Source organism: Carassius carassius, chromosome 14 (assembly GCF_963082965.1).
Source record: "Carassius carassius chromosome 14, fCarCar2.1, whole genome shotgun sequence".
NCBI lineage: Eukaryota > Metazoa > Chordata > Actinopteri > Cypriniformes > Cyprinidae > Carassius > Carassius carassius.
In genome coordinates this window covers 20,566,729-20,580,876 of record NC_081768.1, presented here as the reverse complement: position 1 = coordinate 20,580,876, position 14,148 = coordinate 20,566,729, and the positions used below count along the sequence as shown (strand labels likewise).

The window sequence follows — 14,148 nt, the reverse complement described above, 5'->3', positions numbered from 1 at the left end:
GAGCTCTTTTCATACACTAATAACATGTCAGTGCTACAGAGATGAACCTGATAATCATGGTTTCTAATAATCTGATAATCTTAGCAGACTGAGAAAAATATGGCATCATTATCTTCTGTTTCTCAGATAGTCAATGATAATAATAAAAAAAATATTGTAAACAGTGAACCAGTCTGACCAATACTGAAGTTAATAATCTGGCCTTGAATGAAAAAATATTAAGATGATTATAACATTAATAAAGTTTCTGTTTTACTGTAAGATCATTGAGAGTCTTGTAAAAAAGAAAAAAGCAAGCACTGAGTGAAAAATATGTATATGTAACTATAAGCTGATAAAGATATTATGGAAAATACATAACGGATTATCTTTGGTTGCAATGGATAAAAATGTGATTTTGCAGTGAGAGCTCCTCATTTCATTTTTGCCATTACGTCTCATCTGCCTTCCCTGATTTCAAAAGGCTCACATCTCAAGCATGGCCTTGTTGTCAGGCAATGTTCTTGATACTTTTCTACAACATGCTCAAAGAAAAACACTAACTACTGTATGAAATACTGTCAGAGCTCCCCATGAACATGCTATGGCAAATGATCCCTCTGGACAAAAAGGTGTGAAATATGCAATTCATATTTATTAAACCAACATAGTTACCTGTGTTACCACAAAATAGCTTGAGGTGCTATGTATAAAAATATACATCATATATATGTTGAATTGTTCCTCTTTTTTTTTTTTTAAAGAATCTGTTCTGTAAAAACAGCAAGTTTATATTGTGTATATATCCCTTTAACAAAATGACCACAAACATTTGATTAGTATTTCTTAGATTGTATGCAAATCTAATAATCATAATATCTATGTATTCATCAACTATGTCATTACAGAGCAGAACTGGTTGGGAAAAACCTACCAGGTGACCTGTGTGATGCCATAATGTGACTCTCTGGCCACACAAATGCTACGGTGTCATGCACACATGCTATTCACTCTGTACAGTGTGCATGGCAATACTCACAAAGAAAAGAAAATATGTATTTGCCTCTATATTTGCTAGTTATATCTGCTAATATACTGTATCATCTAATTATAAAAATAACACTTCTACATCAGTGATTAGTATCAAGTGTAGTGTAAGCAGCTGGGCTGTGAGATGAGAGGTGCCAGTTCTTGCTGCATAGTGCCGTAAATAGCTGATTAGATATGACACAATGTTATTGAGGACTTAACACCAGCACAACTAGAACACCAAGAATGCAACAAAACTGCAGATTCTGTGACTTAACATGAGATGCTCAGTAGAGTGCCTCCAAGTCTCTTCCCATCAGTGTCAATGCTGGTACAATGGGCGAGGCAAGTAGTGTGCTCTGTACTATATATGATATACTATATATTTGATATGAGAAACTCCATGAAACCCTTAGTCTACATGCTGCATTTCTTCCTATTGATTCTTTAATCTCAGCCATTTCAGTATATTTTGTTGCAGGGACAGTCTTTTCTGATTGTGTGTAAGGTATTGGATTAAACTAATTGACACTGCCAATTAAGTACCTGAAGTAATCAAATTAATCATCATTTTTTGTTGAGGAAAAAAATCCAAATATGATTAAATTCGTAATTTTTTTATTTTGATATCATTAAACATAAGCCCATCATTGGTCTGCAGTTCACATCAACCCATTTATAAATTGGATTTGTCAATCTGCCCAAGATAGCGCACAAAGGACACATTCTAGCATTCGCTTTATGCTACAAATGTCTTTCGCCATAATGTTGCATCTTGCTGTTTATATCAACATCTTACACTTCGAAGTAGTTGAACTTTAAAAATAACTTGAGAGCCCTGCACATCTGCACCATTGCGTAGATGCTTTTGAATGGAAAAACACATCTTCTGTTAAAAAATTCATGTTTCAAGTCAACGATCTGATCCCGATATGCGAAATGCGATTCTTGCATGACTTTTTTTTCAAAAGTAAGCTAAATTACAGCCCTAGTTGTACTATAGGGGTTTGTCAGGAACAAAGCACCACCTTTGAGGACATCCTTCCCTTCACCAGTGGCATCAATTAACTGCTGTTCACAGTCATTGTACATTCATCTGAAGTCTCTCACAGGTTTCCGAGGCAGGAAATGATCATAAAGATGTCTAAATACAAACGTTCCATGTTTTATTGGCCTCTGCAGACATTACAACAATAACTTGCCTTGAACATAAGTCTTTCTGAAATATTGTGGAGAAGCATGCCAAATGACACTGCAGTGAAGGCCAGTGCTCCTCACACAAGGACAGTGGAAATTCATTTTGCGATGGCAGAGTGAGAAGTGGGTTAGATTTCAGTAGCAGTGATCTCCTCGAAATGAATCTCATTGCTACGCATGTCAAACTCCTCCATGTCCCTGTTCTCCAGCTCAAGACTAAGTTCCCTCATCACACGTTCTAGGTCTCGGTTTCTGCGGTACATCTGGATGTAGTTCTGCTGCAGCTGCTTCTGGTAACGGATCACCTTGTCTTTCTCCTCCTGCCACACCCTACGTTCATCCTCAAAGGCCTCCAGCTGGTCCTCACTCCGCCTCCTCTCAAACATCAGCTCAGCCCGCAGGCGGTCCACCTGCTGACGTAGACCGTGAAGCACATCCACGCTCTGACGCTGCACCTTCGCTTCATCGCTCTCGTATGCTAGAAACTGCTCTTCACTGCCATTGTCCCGGAAAGCAGGGCTAATCCCATGTGCAATTCCTCCACGGCTTTGGGGAAGGGGCAAGCTCATGCACTGAACCTTAGAAGGAAGAGTTTGGGATGGATGCACTGCCAAGGCCTCTTTAAGACGGAGGGACTCTTTCTCCAAACGGCCCACCTTCTCCCGCAGGAGCTCTGCTTCGCTTTTACGACGCTGCAGCTCATTCTCGCAAACTTCAAGTTCGAGTGTACGAGTGCGGGTTGTGGCATGGGCTTCCTGCGAGTGAGCCTGGCTAGCTTGAAGCTCCGAACGAGCCTCTCTCAACTGGGCCTTCAAAGCAATAATCTCGCTGGCCTTCTGGCCAAGATCAGCCTGTACGTCCTTCAGCTGCTGCTTCAGCAGAGAGATCTCACCTGACTTCTGACAGACCTGCAATACAGAAGCATTCAAGTTCACTGAATGTAATTATTGGTCATTGGTAGATTTAAATGGATATGTGGTCTCACCTCCCACTTTGTCTCTTCTAGACGAGGACCTAGCTGAGTCTGCTCCTTCTCAAATGAGGCACATCTCTTCTCCAATGCCTCCCGTTCCTGCAGCAGTTGGGAGAAGTCCTCTTGCAGTTTCTTCTTCTCCTGCTGCAGCTGAAACACCTGCAACTGCAGGACCTGTTGTGCCCGCTGGGCCTTCAGTTGCACCTGCTTCATTTTTGATGCACAGCTCTGACGAAGGTCCTCCAACTCTTGCTCGCAACGTTTCTGTTTCTCCTCATATACCTGCATGGAAAAGACACATGATTTTACTTATGTTGTATCCCCTATAATATTTCCCTGTCAAATGGAAAAATAGCTGGTAGATAACTATGATTGTCACCTGACAGATGGCTGCCTCATTCTCATCCAGGTTGTCCCTGAGTTGCTGCAGCTCCAGGTCTCTTTCCCTCAGCTTCTCCTCAAGTTCCCGCATGACGCCTTCATACCCTTCTCCTGGAGCTGGGGATCGGCCACACGATCCGTTGTCTGAGAGGGGCTGGCCACGGCCACTTAAAGATCCCGTGCTCTTACTGGATGATGACCGACCACTGTCGGAGTTAGAGTGTCCGTGACCACCGCCGGAGCGTGTGGTTTCCATGTGCCCAGTGGGTGCCTCACTCTGTGCCAGGCTGTACCCTGTGCTGCTGTAGGTGGGTAGGCTGGAAAGTGAGTTACGGCCTGAGTCAGACATAGTGCAGGACTGGCTACTCCGTGCGTTGCGCCCCCCACTGTAAGAGTTACGCTTCTCCGTACAGCCCAACCCTGCTCCAGTGCCAGGGAGTAAGAGGTTGAGGCTTGCTTGGCTTTCAGAAAGACTGCCCCCTGATCGTGGAGACAGGTATTGCACAGAGTTTCGATTCTTGGGCACAACAGGCTTAAAGGCAGTGGGGCGGATCAGTATCTTCTCCATACTCTGTGACCAAACGTAAATGGTATTTTAACTAAACACACATGTATTTCAACTAATACACTAACTACTCTACAGTTCAAAACTTTGGGGTTGGTAAGATTTTACATTTTTTTGAAGGATATGCTTACCAAGAATGCATTTATTTGTCAAAAATACAGTAAAACAGCAATATTGTGAGATATATATGTTATATCCTGTGTTAGCAGCGCAAAAGGTTGTGGGTTCTGTTCCCAGGAAACACACATACCGGTAAAAAATAAAGTATATCCTGAATGCACTGTAAGTTGCTTTGGATAAAAGTGTCTGATAAATGTAAATATTATATAAAGTGAGTATTTTGTATTTTAATATATTTTAAAATAAAATGCATTCCCTTGATGGAAAAGCTGCATTTTTAGTATTCATTACTAAATTGTAAGTCACATGATCCTTCAGAAATCATTCCAAGAGGACGATCTGATGCTCAAGGAACATTTCTTATTATCAATGTCATTATCAATATCTTTGCAGAAACCATGATTTTAATTTTAAGAATTCGTGTTGAATAAAAAGTTTAAATAACTTTTTTTTGTAACATTATAAATATCTTTACTGTCCTTATTGTGTCTTTGCTGAATAATCATTTTTTCAATAAAAAGTCTTTCTGACCCCAAACTTTGAATGGTAATGTGAAGCCAACAACAGCAACCACTGTTTTGGTTAAAGATGTAACTGAGGTGTAATTGATTAAATGTGTACAGTAAGTGATGGCATATTGACATTTTGACATCAAAAATAAATAGCCAATTAGATGTACTACCCACTGTGTGTAATGAACATCAGCAAAACTAAAGTAAAACGAATGAAACCATGACAATATAACAATGGGCAAATTTGAATTAGTTACTAAAAGAAATGGTCTCATTAAAAACAACAAATGTGTAGCTTGTACTACTTTTAAAGCACTTGTGCTTATTCTTGTTAGAGCTGTAATGATTTTTATTTTATGTGTACCTCCCAAACAACCCCAGACTCACCTTTTCCAGCCTGCCTGACACTGGGACGAGTTTGGGAGGAGGGCCACCAATGTTACCATTCATGCCTCTGTTATCAGGAGGCTCTTCGGTATCACTGGACGGGCTGCATGTGGTCACATGATTATCATTCCAGTCGCCCACTGGCTCATCATTCAAATAGCCATAGTTGCCATTGCCAGCAGAGATGAGGGCAGAGGACCTGTTCTTAGCAGGTAGAGGAGGCTGGCTGGTGAGAAGCTGCTGCTGTGAGCTGGCGCTGCGCAGCGTGCCCTCTTGCTGTCTGAAGCAGCTCGTAGCTGGTGTGGGTTTGCGATACTTGGCTCCAAAGTCGCTGGCAGCTCGGCAATGACGCTCCTGATAGGTACGTCCAGAGATGAGGCTGCTGACAGAACCCATGGTGCCTACCGCTGCTACAGTGGGGGAGTGAGACACTGAGCAGCACTGCTGGACGTCAGCGCTGGGTTTGGGATGATCAGTGGGCACAGGCAGTGCCTGAACTAGAGCCATGGCAAACACACACCCAGGACACACACTCTGTGGAGGGAAAAACAAGAAGACAAGGAATATTAAGATTACTTTTGTAACTTTTAAAATGGATCATATAATTTGAGGTCATATGATTGCACAGTTTCTGATTTCAAACACAAAAGAAACATGAATCTTTAGACATGGCCACTTGACCAAAGTTGTGCAATTTCTCCCTGTAACTTTACACAATATTTCCACATGATGAGACTGTGGTCTTATCACAGGTTATTGAGGTTAAGAGTCTTGAGTTATTACAGCAATCTGTGTTTGAAGACCACATGAGATCAAAGTTCAACTTCCGTAGCCTTTAGTCAATGCCGGTTTTCTTTGAGACCATCTATATGGTACACTGTAAAAAAATTTTTTTATCAATGTCATCTAATATATTATTAGTATATAATTACTAATTAGTTAGCTATTCTATATATATTCTAAATAGCTAAATGAAAGGCTATTGGTTATTTAAATAAAAGTATGATATGTCTCACCCCAGTTTTCTGTTTACATAGAAATATGCTAATTACAGGTCCTAGGGCTGTTCATGTATTATTATTATTATTATGTAATTATAATGCAAATATAATCAATTAAAAAAAATGCTTACAAGGGCAAAATGGTAACGGTGCCCTTTGCAGGGATTGAACAGCATCCTTTAAGATTTGGAACTAGTGGGCACTAAAATACTTGTCCATCTCACCAAAGACACTTTTGCTTAATAATGTTCTACTATTACATGCCATAATTGTACAGCCCTTAGCACAGCATAGAATGAATAAGCAATGTAACAGCTCAATTAAAAACAGATAAGCAAGCATTAGCAGTGAGTTATGTGTTTGTGAATCAGTGTTAGAGTTTAATTCTCGGATGGGTATTGAGGGGTATATATTTAGCCTGCTGCAGTGTACTAAGAGCAGTCTGACCCTGTGGAGTAATCTGCAAAAAGCCTGCCAGTCCAATCAATTACACACACCCTCTATGCACTTCAGAACACAATCCCAATGCACTTCAAAGAGCCACATGCAGGAGGAGTCACCAGGTCTTTTGGTCACCAGGAGAGATTAGACCGCCCCACTGCACTCCCATACCAGTGACCTCTCTGCCACTGGAGAAAGCCAGTGCCAGTCTGACTCAAACTTCTCATAAGACATTCCTTGTTCTGTTCACTCATCCACACGCAGCTCCCCACATGCCATTTTAGCTGAGGTTTGAATTCTGATGAAGTCAAAGTAGCAGATTTAAGCATGGGAGGAAAATGTTTCTGCTGTCTCATCCTTCCCTTCCTGTCCATCATACCATTGTACCATGTACCATTACCATCTGTGGGGAAGAATTTGTATTTAGGTGTGTATTATAAACCAATATGAACCTATTTAACCCTTATTATTAATATTTTTCTAACTACTAGAATTGTACATCTAGTCTACTCTCTCCTGCCAGCAACTTAATAAGAGATACCTTGTTGTTCCTTCATACCGAAGCACAAAGTCAGATCAGCTAAAACATTAGCTACATTTCAATCTAGACTCAAAACTCATTTGTTTAGCTGTGAATGAGCACTCTGCTACGTCCGAACTGATTGCACTTTATTTTATATATAATAATTTCCTTTTCCCCCGGAGAACCTTGAACGCTTTAGAGCAGCGGTTCTCAATTCCAGTCCTCCCAACCCCCTGATCTGCACATTTTGTATGTTTCTCATTGTTAACACACCTGATTCAGATAATCAGCTCGTTAGAAGTAAGCTCCGTACATGAACTATGTTCTGATCATAGACTGATTTCGATTGACATGGTCTCTAAACAGTGTTCATTGCTCCCTACTCCCTGAGGAGGGGAAATCTGTTCAAGTTACCTAATGTCGGAACATTCATTCACAGATTTGCGCTGTGCAACATCTGCACACATGGACAAGTGTGACATCATATACATCGGTAAATAAATACAATTTAAATTCACATCTCGCACACTTCAGTGCACTTTGAATGGAACTTATATGTTCACTTCGAACTGGAATCATGGTGGAATATCCTGTGTTTTCCATTTCGCAGGGCACTTACGTTTGAATAGAACAAACGTCTGAAGCGATAAGAGAAACATACAAAATGTGCAGAGCAGGGGAGCACGAGCACTGGAATTGAGAACTGCTGCTCTAGAGGATAGACACTTCTTGTCTACAAGGTTGGAGGGTAGACTGTGCGCTGTTCCTCTAAATAAATCCAGGTGCATACTGACATGGCAACAGGAATTCCTCTGTCAAAGCTGAGAATGTGGATATTAATATTAATAGCAGAGTACTTGGATAAAACAGTGCTGTGAATGAGATTAAACAGAAAGTTTGAGAAAGAGGAGAAAGAGGGATAGCGTGACTCCCTGAGAGTAACAATTTCCAGGGCGGCTCTCTGTGAGTGCTTACGCACATGGTTCCACTAACGGCTATCAGGTATTTCTGCTTCAGCGCTTCTTATAAAGTATGTTCCTGCAGCCAGTCCAGATCTCTAACTGCAATGTGGCTCTGCTGCAGGGCACAACAATCAGTCCTTAAACACCAACTATGACAAAAAAACAACAAGCAACTATTTGTACAAAAGTGTTAATACTGGTTAAGTGTTTGAGGACATTCAGGCTCAACTTACTCTGGAGAGGCATTGTGCACAATTATAATTACCTGCTCACATCTGAATTTCTTGTGTCTGTGGTTTTCATAAATTATGTTGTTTGGTATCTAAATTACATTAAAATGGGGTAATTTCAACCTGACTCTTCAAACTGAAGTCCAATTGCTCATTTCCATTTTAAGAATTTAAAAATGTCAAATTCAGAGTGATTTTAGCTGTTCACTCAACAATAAATCTGTCACTTGAGGGGAAAACGATTTGGGCTGGAATCTTCGAGTGCGTCCAAGAGCAGAAAAAGACAAGGTCACATCGTGCTGGATTCATCGTGCATCACTTCACTCTTTTTAAACTCTCTTCAACTTAATTCCACCCCCTCCTCAAACCCAGACCTTCCCCTTTCTTTAAACCCAACCTACACCATTCCTGCCCAGATTCCATCTGTTACCCTAAAGTTACCCCAAAATGAGCTGCGTGGTCTCCAAACGACTCACAGAGCCTCAGTACATCCTGCACCTCATACAAACACACTAACCCAAACAGAACCCTGGACATTCTCCCAAAGCTATAAGATATGAAGTGAAGTGACATTCAGCCAAGTATGGTGTCCCATACTCAGAATTTGTGCTCTGCATTTAACCCATCCGAAATGCACACACACAGAGCAGTGAACACACACACACACACACTGTGAGCACACACCCGGAGCAGTGGGCAGCCATTTATGCTGCGGCGCCCGGGGAGCAGTTGGGGGTTCGATGCCTTCCTCAAGGGCACCTAAGTCGTGGTATTGAGGGTATAATGAGTAGATCCCCTCAGGATCAGCCCCTTTCAACCCTGTGAACTTCAAACCAGCTGGTCAGTGACCTGTCCCCTGCTGAATGACCCCCAGATATTTCTCTTCAGTTCCTCCTCATTGCAGTCGGAGATCTCTAAGGCTAATTATATTGTGCTCCTCCATCTCTGCTAAGGTTAGTGAAATTCCTCTTCCATATAAACTCCCTCCAACCCCTAACCAGCCATGTGTGAAAACTATTCACTTTGGTTTTGTTTTGTTATATAATGTCTTATCTTTTGAAACTTAAAGGGGTCATCGGATGCAAAATTCACTTCAAAATTCACGCAAAATGTGTGTTGGCGGCAGAGATGTATAAAGTACTAGAGACCCAGACTTGAATAAAAGTACAAGTGCTCTATCAAAAAAATGACTTGAGTAGACTTTAAGCACCACACTTAAGTAGAAGTACTAAAGTATTCAACATTTTTTGTACTTAAGTATTGCAAGTAGTCTATTTGAAAATTTACTACTCAAGTACTGAAAGTAAAAGTACAAGTATTGTGTTATGTAGTTAATAAAGAAAGTAGTCAAAAGTTTGAACATATTGTTTTTACTATTTCAAATGATTAACCTAAAGGACAATCACAATTCCTTTGACTGTAACTTTTTGTAAACAAAAAACAGATTAAAGGGTTAGTTCGCCCAATTTGCAAAATTATGTCATTAATAACTTACCCTCAGAAAGGTAAGAAAAACATTATCAAAGTAGTCCATGTGACATCAGAGGGTCAGTTAGAATATTTTGAAGCATCGAAAATACATTTTGGTCCAAAAATAGCAAAAACTACGACTTTATTCAACATTGTCTTCTCTTCTGTGTCTGTTGTAAGACAGTTCAAAACAAAGCAGTTTGTTATATCCGGTTCGCGAACGAATCATTCGATGTAACCGGATCTTTTTGAAACAGTTCACCAAATCATTTACATTTACATTTATCCATTTAGCTGACGCTTTTATCCAAAGCGACTTACAATTGCTATATATGTCAGAGGTCGCACGCCTCTGGAGCAACTAGGGGTTAAGTGTCTTGCTCAGGGACACATTGGTATCTCACAGTGGATTCGAACCCGGGTCTCTCACACCAAAGACGTGTGTCTTATCCACTGCGCCAACACCACCCCAACCCAACACCACGCCACCCCAACCCAACACCACCCCAACACCACGCCAACACCACAAATCAAACTGAATCGTTTTAAACGGTTCTCATCTCTAATACGCATTAATCCACAAATGACTTAAGCTGTTAACTTGTTTAATGTGGCTTACACTCCCTCTGAGTTAAAACAAACCAATATCCCAGATTAATTCATTTACTCAAACAGTACACTGACTGAACTGATGTGAAGAGAGAACTGAAGATGAACACCGAGCCGAGCCAGATAACGAACAACAGACTGACTCGTTCACGAGTCAAGAACACTGATCTATATATATAACTTATATTATAGATCAGTGGTCAAGAACCGTTTCTGTCAGACGTGTCTGATTCGAGAACCGAGGAGCTGATGATACTGCGCATGTGTGATTCAGCGTGAAAGCAAACTGACGCACAGAGCGTCTGAACCGAACTGATTCTTTTGGTGATTGATCTACAGTTCTGTTTGTAATGGAATGATTCGTAACATTTTTATAATTGTAACGAGTAACGATGCAGCACATAAAAAAATATCGGAGTAAAAGTATTAAACTCACCGAAAATATGTACTGAAGTAAAAGTGGAAGTAGGAGAAAAAATGTATACTCTAGTAAAGTACAGATACCGCCTTTTAGTACTTAAGTACAGTAGTGAAGTAGTTCTACTTCGTTACTATACATCTCTGGTTGGCAGTGTTTGTACACATCAACCAAATAATGATAAAAATACATTCAGTGTTTGTTTTTAATTCCCTATAAATAATAGTACCTTTCTCAAATCAAGACATTCTCAGACATGATTGTTGATTGACACTGGTGTTTTACCTTAGACCCGCCCTGAGTGAGCTGCCATCTGTCCACCATTGTTTCGGTACTGGAGCAGATATAGATAAGAATGGCTCCTAAGTGATTGAGGTGTTTTGTTGTTGGATGTAATAATGTAGATAGGAGTTGTCATTTACTTCTGACATCTGTGCCGCTGAAGAAACAGTAGATTACCTACCTTCTAATCTACCTAAATGTCTCTATGTTCGCGCAAATCATTCGTGATCCAGCCTCACCTACAGAAGAGGTGAGTGTCTGTTTTTTTTATGAATCTTTGTTAATCTCCTTTCCTAATAACGTGCTAGTTAGCAAGTTCTGTGGCTAAAGTAAACAGTCTCTCAGAGCACGGCTCGTCACTCCACAAAAGAGAGGGGCGGGAGGAGCAGAGCTCATTAGCATTTCCACTTCACTGTTTCATTTTACATTTCATTTACATGCATTTCTGTATTTATTTTTCATAAATACAGAAATGCATTGTCATTTTACATATTGCATTGTCATTTTGCATATTACATTCCAAATTGAATATTGCTACCCATACGCTTCCATATAAAACAGGTTGCTGTGTGCAGAGCTGATTTTGACTTTTAATTAAGACCCTAAAGAATCATGCCAACTTATGGAAAATGGTCACAGATGACCCCTTTAAACATCACTTTGTGAAATAATTTCATTAAAAAGTGTCTTTATACTGCTCCACTTTGATTTTGATCTAATTCAATGAAAAATATAATTCACATATCACCCTTCTAATAAATAAATAAATAAATAAATAAATAAATACAACTATCTCTCTCTCTCTATATATATATATATACATATATATATATTATTTATTTATTTATTTTCTGGACAATATTTAGTTTCTATTAAGCTAACATTTTTTCTTCCCACAATTAGAATAGTTAGAAACATAAAACTGGCTGTTAACAAAATTAAATAACTGTGATTGATATTAGTATTTCTCACTAGCCTTCAGAGAGCAGCACAACACTGTCAAATCTGTAAATACCTATTTTATATTATGTATTTAATTATATTATTTATGCATCATATTGCATTATGCATTTTTAATTATGTTTTTTTAATGTATTATTTACCAGAAACAGGCAGTGTTATTTTAGAATTATTGATATACAGCAATATTACAGCATTTATTACATTTTGAATGGACTTTTTATATTTTCAGTTTTTATTTTAGTTTTAGTAATTTTATGAAGTGTTTCTTTAAAAAAAGTATTTCTATGAATTATTATTTTTTTTATAAATGTCAGTTTTAATTTGAGTCATTGTAGTACTTTAAATTAAACTTATTTCAGCCAAGATTTCAGATTTTTGTTTGTTTTTAAATTATATAATGAAAATTAAATTAAAATCAAATTATTAATATACTGACATTTAAATTAATATAATATAATATAATATAATATAATATAATATAATATAATATAATATAATATAATATAATATAATATAATATAATATAATATAATATAATATAATATAATATAATATAATATAATATAATATAATATAATATATACAAAAGCAACCTTCTCACTCCTGCTCAGTCTTTGATCTCTCCTGTCTCGACAGTGAGAGAATAGTGCATCTCTCTTCTCCAGGTGTTTCTAATCAAATTCCACAGTGAGGTGGCTGGTGGCTGAAATCTCATTATGATAAGTCTTAATAGTGCCTCTGCCACCGGAAAGGATTAGCGGCGAGGTGCGAATCCCCTGGGAATCACGGAGCTTCTCTGCGGAGTCTGAAGCAGAATAGGATGGAATGCCAGCTTTAAGCCTGGAACCCAGCAGAGCTCCAAATCTCTGGGCAGAAATCCCTAAACCCCTTAATCACATTTGGTCTCTGTTTGGTTCAAGTGTAGTTGCAGGGGTAGGATATTTGATGTCTGTGAAGATCCCGATCAAAGCCTCTTCCCATGGAGACGTTAGACATGACATTGTGGTATCCAACACCAAAGCCTTTGTTCTGATAACGGCAGGCTTTTCCCTTAAATGTGCAAGTATCCTCCTCACTTCACCAGAAGAGGCCAAGTGAATTTGCTAATTTAAGATTTTTTATGTCATGCAAATCTGTCAAAACCATTTTCAAAGTACCCCAGACAAAATGTAATGAACATTACATTACATAACCCTCACAGGCACATGAACAACCAGAGAAAGACAGGAAACTAAAGAAAAGTAGAAGCAGCACAAAGGAAATGCTGACCTCATCTACCTCATCTGACTGTTGCAAATGCAACAACACATGCTCATTAACTCTGTGTGTGTGCTCCACAAAAATAGAGAGGACACAAGTACATGCTAGGATAAATACAGGCCATGAAAAGTAGACAATTAATCCACAAGAATGAATCCTTGTGTCCTAAATAGGGAAAAGTGAGAGCTGCATAGTCTCTCTGCACTCAAGTGATAACCATAAAGTGATCAGTGAAACTTATATTGTGTTTACTGATTATGAGGCCTCCGGCGGAACAGGAACATCTGAGGACTGAAGCAGTCAACTGTGTTTATTTACATCATTAAGGGATCTCTGTGCCATGATGACCTTCTAGTCTTTCTCATTAGTCACTCTATCCATTCCTTTAGTTTCTTTTAATTATTCTTCTACCTTCCTGCTCTCCTTTGAGTTGCTCATTTTCATTCCGTAAAGGAATGTCCAGGGTTCATTACAACTTATACACATTTGTTACATAATGTTGCCTGTAAACCTGGTACATTTTGCACAATGGATATTAAAAAGGAAGGTATGTAATTTTCTTGTTTGAATGGAACTGTGGGTAGTTTGTTTGTCTTGAATTAGGTGAATGTAAACCTTTTGTTTCCTTTGTGAATGTCTGCACTCTTTCTTGATGTTCAGCAACAACAGCCATTTGCTACATGTTTATCAGATATCTGGCAGTGATATTTAAGCATTATTTATATACTATTACAGCATTTTTAATATATATATTTTATAGCATTTTAATATTTGGAATTAACTGTTATTTTTCATATTTTCAGTTTTCATTTTTGTTAAAGTAGTAATTATTTTGTTACATGATTT

At 38.8% G+C, this 14,148-nt stretch overlaps 1 protein-coding gene across 5 annotated transcripts in view; it reads right to left on the bottom strand.

Moving 5' to 3' along the window:
* Positions 1-229: 229 nt before the first annotated feature.
* The window catches only part of LOC132157293 (leucine zipper putative tumor suppressor 2 homolog), a 77,046-nt gene continuing 63,127 nt past the window's right edge, over positions 230-14,148 (bottom strand). For all 5 annotated transcript variants that reach the window (XM_059566579.1, XM_059566576.1, XM_059566577.1 and 2 more), the window contains 4 exons: positions 5,144-5,677; positions 3,558-4,130; positions 3,191-3,460; positions 230-3,113 (listed from right to left, as the gene is read on the bottom strand). In XM_059566579.1, the coding sequence (XP_059422562.1) occupies positions 2,334-3,113; positions 3,191-3,460; positions 3,558-4,130; positions 5,144-5,650 (2,130 nt within the window). In that variant the 5' untranslated portion in view covers positions 5,651-5,677 and the 3' untranslated portion in view covers positions 230-2,333. The remainder of the gene's footprint in view (positions 3,114-3,190; positions 3,461-3,557; positions 4,131-5,143; positions 5,678-14,148) is intronic.